General features: G+C 34.1%; 1 protein-coding gene across 1 annotated transcript; it reads left to right on the top strand.

Moving 5' to 3' along the window:
- The first annotated feature begins 1,120 nt into the window (after positions 1-1,120).
- Positions 1,121-13,537, top strand: LOC145639101 (protein TORMOZ EMBRYO DEFECTIVE-like). Its single transcript, XM_081690252.1, has 14 exons — positions 1,121-1,417; positions 1,853-2,035; positions 2,912-3,061; positions 6,570-6,781; positions 6,915-7,200; positions 7,282-7,416; positions 7,624-7,742; positions 8,632-8,788; positions 9,641-9,884; positions 9,964-10,040; positions 10,969-11,088; positions 11,543-11,673; positions 11,811-11,985; positions 12,985-13,537. The coding sequence occupies exons 1-14, from the start codon at positions 1,121-1,123 to the stop codon at positions 13,345-13,347; spliced, it is 2,649 nt and encodes an 882-aa protein (XP_081546378.1). The 3' UTR covers positions 13,348-13,537.
- Positions 13,538-13,546: the final 9 nt, after the last annotated feature.

The raw sequence follows: 13,546 nt of genomic DNA, 5'->3' as shown, positions 1-13,546 counted from the left end.
ACATGTGTCACTCATATGCCACATATGCACTACATGTCATCCTATGTATCATCCCTCTTCTCTCACCATATTGAATTGCATTAATGCATAGTCTCTTTAACAAAAACTCTTCATTGGTCTAATTTTAATGCTATATAATACATTAGTGTTTAATTTAATTGAAAAACTTTTCATATTGACCTCTTATTACATTTTCATTTAGGTATTAATATTGTTCAACATTAACTCTTCTAAATTAATTTAATCAATTTATAATCTAAGATGATCCGGGGCATTGCCCGGGTCAATAACTAATTTTTAATCAAAAAACACAGTTTTCAATGCAGCTTATTTACAATGCCATTAGATAAACATAATTTTTTTTATATATATAGGTTATAAACTTGGGTTTGCTCTAAATTAAATTGGACCAAGCGGTCTTTTTGAGTTGGAAAAAAGTTATTTAAAATTCTTAATATAGCTTGTGCAAGACCCGACTAAAAAGTTAATTAAAATTCTTAATATAGCTTGTGCAAGATCCGACTAAAAATCGAAAATTCAAGTCGCATCGGGTCCAACTTTGAGCATTTTTTAAGGAAAAACATGCTCATGTATATGTGAGATCTTGTTAGAATCATCTAAATAAGCACTTTCACAATATAAATAACTTATATAATTTTATTTATATAAATTAAAGTTATTGATGGTTAAAGTTGTGCATCAACAAGATAATTATGATAATATACCCTATTACTCGTACCTTGCACAAAAAAAAAAAAAAAAAAAAAATCGAAAAAGTATACAATCACCCCATATATCCCTCGTAGAGTCGTAGTAATCAAATTACGTAAAAGTCAAAGTTAAAGTTAAATAGCGTAAAAGTCAAATGTAAAAATCAAAATTAAATACTGTAAAAGTCAAATTGGTGTAACATACCAAAAAAAAAAAAAAAAAAAAAAAAAAACCGAGAAAGCATACAACTAGTTATTTGTACCCTCTGACGAAAAAAACACACAAAAAATAAAAAACAAGACGTTAAACCCTAAACCCTATTCAGAACTGTGAAATTTCAGTCCCAACCTCTTAGAACTCTCCTCTGCTACTCTCTCTCACCTTCAAACCTTGGAGCTCAACTGCAACAATGGCGGCTTTAAGCTACAAGAAGAGTTACCGTACTAATCAATCATTGCAGCAGTTCTACACTGGTGGCCCCTTTACTGTTTCTTCAGACGGCACATTCCTCGTTTGTACTTGCGACGATTCTATCAAAATCGTCGATTCTTCGAATGCGTCTATTAAATCCACCATTGAAGGTGATTCTGAGCCAATTACAGCTCTTGCGCTTAGCCCTGATGATAAATTCCTCTTTTCTGCTAGTCATAGTCGCCAAATCAGGGTTTGGGACCTCTCTACGCTCAAATGTATTCGTTCTTGGAAGGTATAACAATAATAATAATTTTTATTTCAGATTTTTATTCATATTCTTATATACGTGTTGCTTAGTTTTATGTTTTTATACATTTGGTGTTGTGCTGTGTGTGCGCCTGTAGTTTAATTAATCTATATGGTGATTGGTGAATACCGAAATTGGTTTTACGTACTACCTCCATTTCATATTATGTGCAACAAAAGATAGGGATGCATTCGATGAGGAGAGCGATAGAGGGAAATGAAAACTCAAAAAGGAAATAAAGCATTTTTTGCATATAATGTGAAGCAGCAATTTTTTAGTAATTGTTGCACGTATTATGAAACTGAGGTTGTAATTAAATTTAAAATCTGTTTGTTAGTTTGTGTTGATCTGGAATTTGCAATAGGATTTTGTTTGTTACTTTGTCTTGGTCTGAAAATTGGATGTTACATTTTGATGAAGGGACATGACGGGCCGGTGATGGCTATGGCATGTGATGCATCAGGAGGATTGCTAGCAACTGCTGGAGCTGATAGGAAAGTTCTTGTATGGGACGTTGATGGTGGATTCTGCACACATTATTTTAAAGGTCACAAAGGGGTTGTCACTTGCATCATGTTTCATCCTGATCCTGATTGCCTTCTTGTAAGTGCTAACAATTTTGACTTTGTGAATTAATTACTTGAGTTTGGTTTTTTGGGTGATTTTTTTTTTTTGCTATCTAGGATATTTGTTGTGTGCATTGGTCCATTTTGTAGAGTGTGCTGATATATTTATGTTAATTGTTTTTATATTTTATTTTCTATTTTGAGCTTAAGTTGCATTACCTTTTGAAGTTGCCTTAGAACCATTAGCCCTTTAGATTTAGTCTAGAATTAGTTATTACACTTGTTTGATGTTCTTTCTCCATATACTTTTAATTGCAACACTTTGCTTTTCACGCTTGCCAATGCATAGTTTTAACTATCTGTACCTTCAAATATAGATAAGTAAAAAAATATGTAAGAATTAGATATTGTGAAAATATAAATTGAATAATAAACAAAATCTAACTACACCCCACAGGAGAAAATTTACACTATTCACATTCTTACAGTAAAGAAGGTTAAGTGTAAGAATGTGAATAGTGTAAATGACTAGTTATGAAAAGGTGGTATCTCACTTTTTAGATGTGTGTAGGTAGCTAGGTGCTTTGAGCAGGGGATAAACACTTTTGTTTGTCTAAGTGTTAGTGGCATGGTTTTGACACGTCGGGATGGGGCTTGAAGCCTTGAATATGTGTGAGATGTATGCATGGATGTAGACTTGTTCCAATATGTCTCATCCTTTGATAGTGCTAAACTTTTTGATTTTTTTTTTTTTTTTTTTTTCTGTCTAACTGACTTGTAAATCCTTTCAGTCATTTGTACTACTGATATTATTATATTTGCTGGAATTATTTTGTTTCGAGGCATATCTTTTTAGTGCTTGTTTTATGTATATCTTGCATGTCTTAAATTAGTATTTGGCGTTGTTTTACAGCTTTTCTCTGGAAGTGATGATGCATCTGTTCGGGTTTGGGATCTTATCACTAAGAAGTGCGCTGCAACAATGGAAAAGCATTTCTCTGCTGTAGTTTCCTTGGCGATGTCTGAAGATAGAAGGTTCTTACTTAGTGCTGGAAGAGATAAGGTTTGCTATCCCCTATTCCTATTTGATAATTGGAATTCAAAGTTATTGAGTCTTTTTATTTGCAAGTCCACCAGTAATGCGGATTTTCAGTTCTTCGCTATTTAAAAAACTAGTATTAATAATTTATTGTGCCTCTTGTTTTCCATATATACTTTGAGCTTAATGGTTAGTAAATAAATTATTGATACCCTTATTCAAATGTAAATACATTTCTTCCAATTACAGGTGGATTTTATAGATTCTGAAAAGTAATTTTTAGCCATGAGCCATAAAAAAGAACCTATTGGGCTTAAAAAACACTCAAATTGAATATGTTAATAGTGTTTCTACTTTTGACTTGTTATCTTGAATTTATTTTCGAAACTTGTTAGTAATTCTCGTGAGAAATATTCAAATAAGAAATTTTCATTTTTATTGCTAAATTTTTTTGATTGCGTATATATATAAATTTATGAAAATTATTAAGTTCACTTTAAGACAATTCAACAGGACCACACTTGATAATATTGTTTTTTTTATACATTAGTCTTAAAAATACGGTGAACATTTAGTTAAACGAGTACATTAGACCACTATCACGCTAGATTAGACCTTATTGAATTAAACCACAACACCTTATTTCATGTGAAGAGGGAGACCAAAGATGACTTGGTTGGAAGGAGTGAGGAAGGATATGAAGTGCATGGATTTACGTGAGGATGAAGTTTTGGATCGTAAGGGATGGAGGAGAAAGATTTATGTTGATGACTACACGGAATAATCAAATTTGGTTCATGTTAGCCGACCCCACTTTTGGGATTAAGGCTTTGATTGATTGATTGATTGATTGATTGACCTTATTTCATGTGAAGAGAACAAACCCTTTATTATTAAGGAAATTTATCAATAATTGTCTTGCTTGTAGATTTATCCATGATAAATGCATGCAAGTCTTATGGCGTCTCTCAGTCGGTTGCCTTTGTATACGCTTCAAGCTTTTCTTAACGCATTAAATTCGTCATTCATGCATGAAAGTAAAGTTGTCAATAAGTTGAATCGTGTCGTGTTCGTGTTTTGGTCTCTTGTCAATTTCGTGTTGTTCACAAAATCTATCAAAAACTATGTAAAATAGTGGACAATTGCATAATTTGACCACTTTATCTAAACAGGGTGTGTTCGGGTTGGTTTCGTGTCGTGTCGTGTTGTGTTGACATCGTGTTTTCTCTCACTAACTTTGTATTCGTGTTGTGCCGATTTCCGGTTATGTTTTCGAAAAGGCCTTTTCAAATTGTTAAAAGATTTATGGCCGCTCGTGAGTTCTCATGTAAAAAACTAAAATTGGTTTTAAATGGAATCCTCACTGACTCTTGTTTTAGTCTTAAATTCATTTCAATCTAAAAAATGTGGAGGTCTTGCTAAGTAGCAATTGAATGTCCTAGACTTCTAGGGAGTTATACTTCATACTTGATTGTTTGTGATTTGTATTCCTTTCACTCTTCAAGTAGAAGAATATTTCGACTTTGGTTACTTCAACTATGTGTCAGACATCTTAATCATAAAGAGAGATGTTCTCTTCACCTGAAGTTAGGTGTTTTGGTCTAAAAAAATAGGTTTAATCTGATTGTTTGACTATTTGACCGTATTTTTACACTTATGTGTAAGGGGAAAAAACATTATCAAATGAATTCTTGTTTAATTCATCTCAAGGTGCATTTCCAAATATTTAATTTTCATAATCTTTATATGAGTATGCAGTTACAGTCTTACATATATTTTATTATGAAGTAAATGAAGATTAATGTTCTGAGTGTTTGACAAGAATTACTTATAAGGTTCTAATATTAGTTGAAAAGAATAGGTCCTTAGTTTGCATTAGAGGATGGTGAAGCAAGATGAAATCTGAATTATTTTACCTATCGAAGACAGTTCAGAAAAGTCTTGCTGAAAACTCACAAAGTCAAATACCTTAAAATTTGATTTATGATTTGAAAATATAAGTTCATGACATAAAGAAAGCAGATTTCTTCACAATTTGCTGAAGTCTGATGTTTTGGTCCTGACATTTATATACTCCAGTATTATACTTATTCTTACCCTAGTAACTTACAGTTACTACTTCTTAGAAAGCTTGTCTCTGGGGGGGAGGCTTTGCAGTTGATGCGCTCAACTTTATGCCTTTAACTGAAAAATTGCTCTTTTGGCTTGACCCAACAATTGCTTAGAGCAACTCCAATGGTTGAAAAAAGGGACTTGTTTGCAATCATTAAAAATTCCAAGCTATTAGCTGCACCATGGTTGCACATCTTGCTAATTAGCTTTGGGTAGCTAATTAGCTTTGGCTAGCTAATTAGCTTGTCAATTATAATTAGATTAATATTATTTTAATTTTTTTTAAAAAAAAAATTAATTAACTAGCTTAAGTTGCTTAACCATTAATGTAGCAAGAAGATAAATTAGCTTGGGAAAATAATAGGGCCTAACAAGTTAGAAGATATTTAGCCAACCCCTGGATGTTCTTAGAGACTACATCCGTCCTAGAGCTGAACCAAGTGCTCTCATACAACTATAAAATGAGATGTTAAATTTAGATTCAGTGATCTGGTTTAAAGCAATTTCCTAACATTGTTTACTATCAACTCCATATATTTAGTTACCTTGATGTTTATTTATGAAATAAATCTGTTTAGAAAGTAGATTGTGTGGTCGTTGCTTATCTATGTTCACTGAAAATTGTTTTGGAGATTCAGGTTGAATTTTTCCAAGCCAAGTTGCAACTGTTGTGCTAAGTTCATCAACTGAGCATAATCACTTGAATGAGAATATATTGTGTTGATAAGAACTTTGACCTGCTATGTGGCTCTTAAACTCCCACCTCTTGATATTTGATCTTTTTTTATATATTCTATCTGGTCATTAATCTAATAACCTTTGTCAAGTTTCTTTTTTCCGATGTTCTTATTTTGTTATCAGGTATCTGATACTAATTTAAGGAAATTTATAGGTCCAAAAAGTTGAATATTTTTGTTACAAAGTATGTATAAGTAACTCCTCTTTAACCAAATACACCAAAAGATTGCTGCATGACCTTTTTCTCAGTCACCCCAGAATTCAATAAAAGCTCCTTGATAGAATAAGGCAAAATCCATGACTATACTACAGAACAAAATCCTCTTACGAAATTGATACAGAAGGAAGATGTGCTAAACTAGATTTAAAGACAAGCTTGGGAGGTGTAATAATAATGGTGTCATTATATTTTTCTCACATGAAGCTTGACAAATCGTTGGGCAGTGAAGGAGTATTTTAACTCTTTTACTTGTCTCACTTACGCATTGAATAATCATTATGACTCCCCAGTCTTTAGGGAAATGAATAAAGCATTGAGTTGTGATACATTACAATGCTATGTAACCCTTAATGATATATGCTGGCTTGCGTTCTATCTTATCAACTTATGAAGTCTATAATTGATCTGGCTGTAATCTTAAATGTTATATGTGCAGTTTAATGACTTTGGAAATTACTGTAGGTTGTTAATATGTGGGACCTCAAAAGCTATGGATGCAAGACAACCATACCGACATATGAGGTGCTTGAAGCTGTTTGTGTTATTAATTCCGGAACTGTATTCTATGACAGTTTGTCATCACAAAGGCCTAAGAAGAGCAAAAATATCATGCCAGAAGTTTATTTTTTAACTGCTGGTGAACGTGGGATTGTCCGAATATGGAACACTGAAGGGTAATTTGACAACTTTGTTGAGTTATTTCCTGCATTAATTTTTAGCATTAATTATTTATATATATAGGCAGGTTTTACTTTTCAATTTATTGATATTATTTTTTATAAACTACTCATTCTCTTTCTGCTACAGTGCAGTTTGTTTATTTGAGCAGAAGACTTCAGATGTAGCATTTAGTCCAGATGAAAATGATTTAAGAAGAGGTTTCACTGCCGCCTGCATGCTACCCTCAGATGAAGGATTGCTATGTATTACTGCTGATCAGCAGTTTCTTTTTTATTCCCCCTTGAAGCATTCTGAAGAAGATTTGTGTTTGAGTCTCTGTAAGAGGCTGATTGGATACAATGAAGAGATAGTAGATATGAAGTTCTTAGGTGAAGATGAAAACTTTCTTGCTGTTGCCACCAACCTGGAACAAGTAGACTCTCTTGTACTTCCTTATTTTTTAGTTAGGAGATGATGTATGTTATATTAATCTATTGATCCTCTATAAATACAGGTACGGGTTTATGATCTTGCTTCAATGTCATGCTCCTATGTACTTGCTGGTCATACCGGCATTGTTTTGTGTCTTGACACCTTCACGACAACTTCTGGAACTACACTTATTGTAACTGGCAGCAAGGACAATAGTGTAAGTGGCCATTCATTGTTTATTTCGGTAGTTTGTTATTGGTTGCCCTTTGCGGAAAAATAGGAATTAAGTAAATTAACTAAAGTTTCTTGATGGTTATCTAGAAGTAGAGATCTTCTATGGGCTAGCTGAACAGCTGATGTCCTCTACTCACTTCCATAGACCTATTTTTGTTTTAATTTAATATTGGTACTGGTTACTGTACAGGTCAGATTATGGGACTCAGAAAGCAAAAGGTGTTTAGGGGTTGGCAATGGTCATACAGGAGCTGTTGGAGCTGTTGCTTCTTCAAAGAAATTGCGGAACTTTTTTGTTAGTGGTAGTAGGTAAGTGTTTACTTGTATTAATATTATTTTGCTTTCCATTTAATTTTTCTGTCACTTTTGCTTATTTGTACTAAAGTAGATGAACTTTATGTCCGGATTCATATACTTGTCCCTAACTTTTGGGTAATGGTTTGCTCATGTCATGTTGTCTCAGAGCAAATAAAAATTATGATTCAGCCAACCAATGCTGATATGTTTAATGTCCCATTGAAGCTTCATGGGGCATGCAATAATATTCTGGCAATGGATGCTGAAAAGAGTCATATTACTGTTGTTTAATTAGAATAAACTGTCAGCATACAGTATTTTGGAGGATATAACGATATAATTTTGCTCAAACTGAAAAATTTATGGTTTTTGATGTGATAAGCTGTTCACTGTGGCTACTTACTTGCCTTTGCTTACAACCTCAGTCCCTGCACCTGTATCTCTAGTCTGTCATTGATGTTCAATGGTCTCGCATATGAGAACCAAGTATTGTGGATTGTGATTGTCTTTGTCTGCTATTGTTAACTTTTAGTGAACTTACCATTTTTTGTATCATATAAAGTATTAACTACTGAACACTTTGAAGTGTCCTTTATCCCTACCCGATTTGGTTGTATGAAGAGTTGTGCATGGAGGTCTGTGATTTTTTACGGGTGAACACTATGGCTAATGCTTGGAAGGTTTTAGTAAATGCTTGTATATCTAATATCCAACTTTGGAGAGAAATTTGGTGAGTCGGAATCTGATATATGTCGATGTGTTCATGTGTATATTGTAGACTCTTGCTTGAATTTAGTATGATAATTGGAGGCTCTGGAGAGAAAATTATTGGTATGAAAATTAGAGCAATAAACTATTCATATGATCTTCTATTCACAGTATGAGTTTTTTGAATTTGTAGTGACCGTACAATAAAAGTGTGGAGCATTGAAGGACTTGACAGTGTTACTGAAGAGCCGATCAGCCTTAAAGCAAAAGCTGTCGTAGCAGCCCATGATAAGGATATCAACTCACTTGCTATTGCACCATTTGACAGCTATGTTTGTAGTGGTTCTCAGGTTAGTTAACTGCTTTTGATGCAGGATATCTAAAATTGTTAAAGAACAGCCAGAATTTGTACATGTATTTACTATTAATTGGTCAAAACTCATAATAATTTGTGACATTAATTATAATAAGAAACACAGTCAAAATTGTACATGTAATTACTAAACTCATTATAATTTTTGACATTAGTTCAGGGTCAAAGATAAAATATAACAGAGATACTCTCATATTCTTTGGATGAGTGATTGTGGAAGTGTGACTCTTAGTGAGTTGTTTCTGGGTAAAATGAGATGGTATTGCAAAGAGGGGTTCTGGATGGGAGTAAAGCTGCAACAGTATTTTGATGTGTAAGGCTCTGCCTGTTGAAAATTTCAGCTTTGATCAAGATATTGATGGCTATAAATTTTTCTTTCAAGTGTCCTTTATCATTCCATTTTCTGTCTAATGATTCTGTATTTTGCCCTACATTTTTTCCCTAAAATCTTGATTTTTTTTTCCACATTCCTTATTAGCTAGATTCAAACAGAATCATCATGTGGAAATAAACAATTCTGACATAATTCATGACAATATGGAAAATGGGGTCCTGAGGGGTTGGGGGGGGGGGGGGGGTATTAAATACCAATCAGTTGTTCATGTCCTTTTGGTTGTAAAATTGATGCACTGCTTGATGAGATTCTGTTGTGAGGCCTCATGTCTTTCCTATTGGAGTTCATGGAACACTTTCTTTGCCAGCCAGAAAAGAAAAAAAAAAAAAGTGGGTGTGATTTGCTGTTTACAGAATCAATATGTTGCATTTCGTTATTTGGTTTTTTTGCTTATGGACCAAACTCAGAGCAGTAAGGTAATGTTCTTTTATGCAGGATCGTACTGCCTGTATATGGAAGCTTCCAGACCTTGTGTGTGTTGCAAAACTCAAGGGCCATAAACGAGGAATCTGGTCTGTAGAGTTTTCTCCTGTTGATAAATGTGTGTTGACAGCATCTGGAGACAAGACAATAAAAATGTGGACTCTTGATGGTTCATGTCTAAAAACATTTGAAGGACATACATCTAGTGTATTGAGAGCATCTTTCATCACCCGTGGGACTCAATTTGTTTCGAGTGGTATGCAGGCATTATCTTTCTTAGTCTCCTGAGAAGTTGTTTTGTTTATTCCATAACTAATATGGGGCCTCTTTTCCAGGTGCTGATGGATTACTGAAGCTCTGGGCAGTAACAAGTAGCGAATGCATTGCTACTTATGATGAACATGAGGACAAGGTTCTGTGTCTTTTCACATTTAATTTTTCTTTGCATATTGGAGTTATTAATGATTTTTGTTGCCCTGTAAAATTTAACAAGCTTCTTCTAAATGACACTCTGACACTTTCTATACAAATTGGTTGATTATATATATATTTTCCTCTTTGTGGTTGGCTTTATGGGATGGGAAATGTGCACAGATTTTAGGGAGTCTTTTGGAGGAAGTGGAACAGCCTTTTTTTTTTCCTGTTTCTTCCATCTTTTTCCTCTATACATTACATGAAGCCCTGATTTAGGAGTTTCTAACGAGAGAGAGTGATGTTCTTTCATGAGTTTCACTTTTTAAGCCAATCCTTACGAGTGCAAATTATGGCGAGCTAATTTACTGGGGGTTCTAACAGAGTTATAATTCAAATTTTCTCCTTTTAAAAGAGTGACTTAGATTTCAATTTTTTTTTTTCCACTGCAAATGCGTCTACTTTCTTAATGTTTGTTTATTTTCATCTCCATTCTAGAAGTGTAAGGCACTTTCTTAGACACCTTGTTGGGGAAGACTCCAAAGACCTTGCAATTTGCAAATGAATATAAGTATATTTGATGGGCAGAAAAAAGGGCCTTTCTCCTGAAGAATGTCTCTTTATTTACATAGTCATGTAACTTGGAATTACCTCTTTTGGCATGTGGGTTGGATATTTGGTATTCCATACCATATTGTTTTATGTTATGGGAACATAGTAGCTTACCACATTGTCTGCCTTTTATCTTGTGAGCTACAGTGATCTGTTTGGTTGCAGTACTTTATGGTATCTTTCCCCATCTCTTTGTAGAATGTGTTTGAGGTGGGGTATTCCTTTGGATTTTCCTAATGCTACTAAGCTGTAGTTTTTGCATGTCTTTGTCAATTAGATTTGTAATGCTCCTGATTGAATCTATTTGTGAGCTTCAGGTATGGGCCCTGGCAATTGGAAAGAAGACAGAAATGCTGGCTACAGGAGGTGGTGATGCAGTTATTAATATATGGAATGATTCAACTGCAGCTGAAAAGGAAGAGGCTTTTCGTAAAGAGGTGTATTTTCTGTAACTTACCATGTGTGGCATATAAAGTAAAAATTAATTCTTAGTTAATCTTGTCTGTTTGATGTCATTGGATTGATCTAGTTTCTAGAACAGCTAAGTGTCTATATTTTTCTTTTAGTTCTGATTGTCAATGATGTTCTTTGATCAAACTTCATATGCCTATCAGATGAGTTTTTCAGTGTCTTCTGAGACCTGGTGCTGCATCTTATAATTAGATGTATGACTGCCCCCTCCTCATCCTATTGTAACTCTTTTTTTCATCCATAAAACTTAAGATTTTCACCGGCTGTCTTTTTTTTTTTTTTTTTTCCCCTTTCGACTGCTTTTCTGATACTTGTTTGTGTACTTATGAAAAAGCCATCTTTGACATTGCATGTCTTTTTTTTTGGATAGCTTTTCCTACTATATAACTGTCTTATGAGTCAATTGTGTTCTTAATTCAGGAAGAAGGGGTTTTGCGTGGTCAAGAGCTTGAGAATGCAATATCTGATGCTGATTATGCTAAAGCAATCCAGATTGCCTTTGAGCTAAGGAGGCCTCACAGGCTATATGAACTTCTTTCAGAACTTTGCAGGTTAGTTACTTGTATGCCCTAATATGCCTGTCATACAACATTAATCCGTTGCTTATTTAAGGTGTTAAATAATGTATTTTGTGCACACATTCTGATATTCTATCTACATTGTCTTTGTATCTCCAATATATTCTTAGGAAAAAAGACGCTGTCGATCATTTGAAGAAAGCTCTTTTGCATCTTGGGAAGGAGGAAATGCAACAACTTTTTGAATATATTCGAGAGTGGAATACTAAGCCAAAGCTGTGTCATAATGCTCAGTTTGTGCTTTTTCAGATTTTCAGTATGCTTCCCCCTACGGATATTGTTGAGGTGGGTAATTTTATTGTGAGACATTTTCATTGAATTGAATCTGGGCTGGGTACAACAAAGAAAATTATGCTTGAGCTCCTAGTTATTAATAAAACATTATTGATCTCAAGCACAAGTAATCCCTCGCCCCCCCTCAATCATCTTTGTGATCATCAATACTCCCTCCGATCCCTAGTAATTGACACAATAAAATTTGACACACTTAACCCTACATAATAAATTTTATAAAAAGCTTGATATTATGAAACTTCGTACTAATATATACTTAACAACATATTTACATAATAACATTTGTTTATAATATCTTTGTAAAAGTTATAATCAAAGTTAAACATATGAATAGTGAAAAAGGGCAACATCTGTTAATTATTATGGATCAGAGGGAGTAATAGTTTTGTTGTTATAAAATGCAATGTGCACAAATTGGAGCTAAAAGTACACAAAACTCTAGAAAGTGTTGCCAATTCATTGTATCAAAGGATCATCAAATCTTAAACTTAAAGCGTGTTTGGATTGAAGGAGATGGAGGGAAAGGAAGGGAAGATAAATGGAGGGGTGGAATATTTTTCATTGGTTAACAAATGAGAAAGGAAGAGAATTGAAGGGGAGACAATGGAGGGATGAAATTTAAAGAAATTGATCCCTCCAACAATGAAGAGATTTGGAATAAAAACTCATCATTCTTCGCTCTCATCCCTTTCCCTTCCCTCCCTCTCCCCTGCCGCCCCTCTTTCCCTTCCCCTTTCTTTATCCAAAACACACTGTTAGGCCTTGTTTGGTTCACCTTAATTTTGCTTATCTTAGTACTAGGGGATTCTTGAGTATACCATGCATTGGTGTCAAAGCAAGATGTCAATAGTACGTTATTGTTCTGAATCCACTATAGCCAACAATTAATATGTTCTACAGGGGTGTTTGAATTCAGATACTAATGAAATGGAATATTATTTCTATTTCTGTTAAATTGTTATTGAATGGTCTTGGATGTACAATGTACAGGTGAAAGGCATAGGAGAACTTCTTGAAGGGCTCATCCCTTATTCTCAGAGGCACTTTAGCAGGGTTGATAGGCTTGAAAGAAGTACATTCTTGTTAGACTATACACTCATTGGCATGTCAGTTATTGAGCCCGAGGGTGAAAGAAGAAATATAGAAAACAACTCTGACAAGAAAGTAGATAAAGAGGACATATCCAGTGATCCAGTGGATGCAAAAAAAGAGACTGCAACCGAACCAGCTGTGGAGACACATCAGAAAAAGGGCTCAAAAAAACGAAAATCTAAGAAGTCTTCAGAGGTTTCTAACAAAAAGGTTAAAAATGTACCTACAACAGAGTCTTCAGCTGTATCATTACAAGCATAATGCCGCTAATTTGCTTTTTATTTGTTCTGGAACTAATTGTAAAGATACAGCAAGAAATATTTTCATTTATAGTTTATTGTTGTGTACAAAATCACAATTTTGTAGCTGTAGCAATGGGATTTTGTAGGAGTCTGTACGCAAGAGTTATTGTCCCCAAGTTTCTTACAAGATCAAGTTCTGTCAAGAATGATTTACTTGT

This window comes from Chenopodium album, chromosome 7, assembly GCF_948465745.1.
Source record: "Chenopodium album chromosome 7, dcCheAlbu1.1, whole genome shotgun sequence".
Lineage (NCBI taxonomy): Eukaryota > Viridiplantae > Streptophyta > Magnoliopsida > Caryophyllales > Amaranthaceae > Chenopodium > Chenopodium album.
This window is presented reverse-complemented; position numbering and strand designations above follow the sequence as displayed.

What these genes read in the sequence shown, in the direction of transcription:
- LOC145639101 (XM_081690252.1), top strand. Translation starts at nt 1,121, where the DNA reads ATGGCGGCTTTAAGCTACAAGAAGAGTTACCGTACTAATCAATCATTG. An exon ending in TTAGTGCTGGAAGAGATAAG is followed by an intron (nt 3,062 to 6,569) that starts GTTTGCTATCCC and finishes AAATTACTGTAG; the next exon opens with GTTGTTAATATGTGGGACCT. An exon ending in TTTTTTGTTAGTGGTAGTAG is followed by an intron (nt 7,743 to 8,631) that starts GTAAGTGTTTAC and finishes TTGAATTTGTAG; the next exon opens with TGACCGTACAATAAAAGTGT.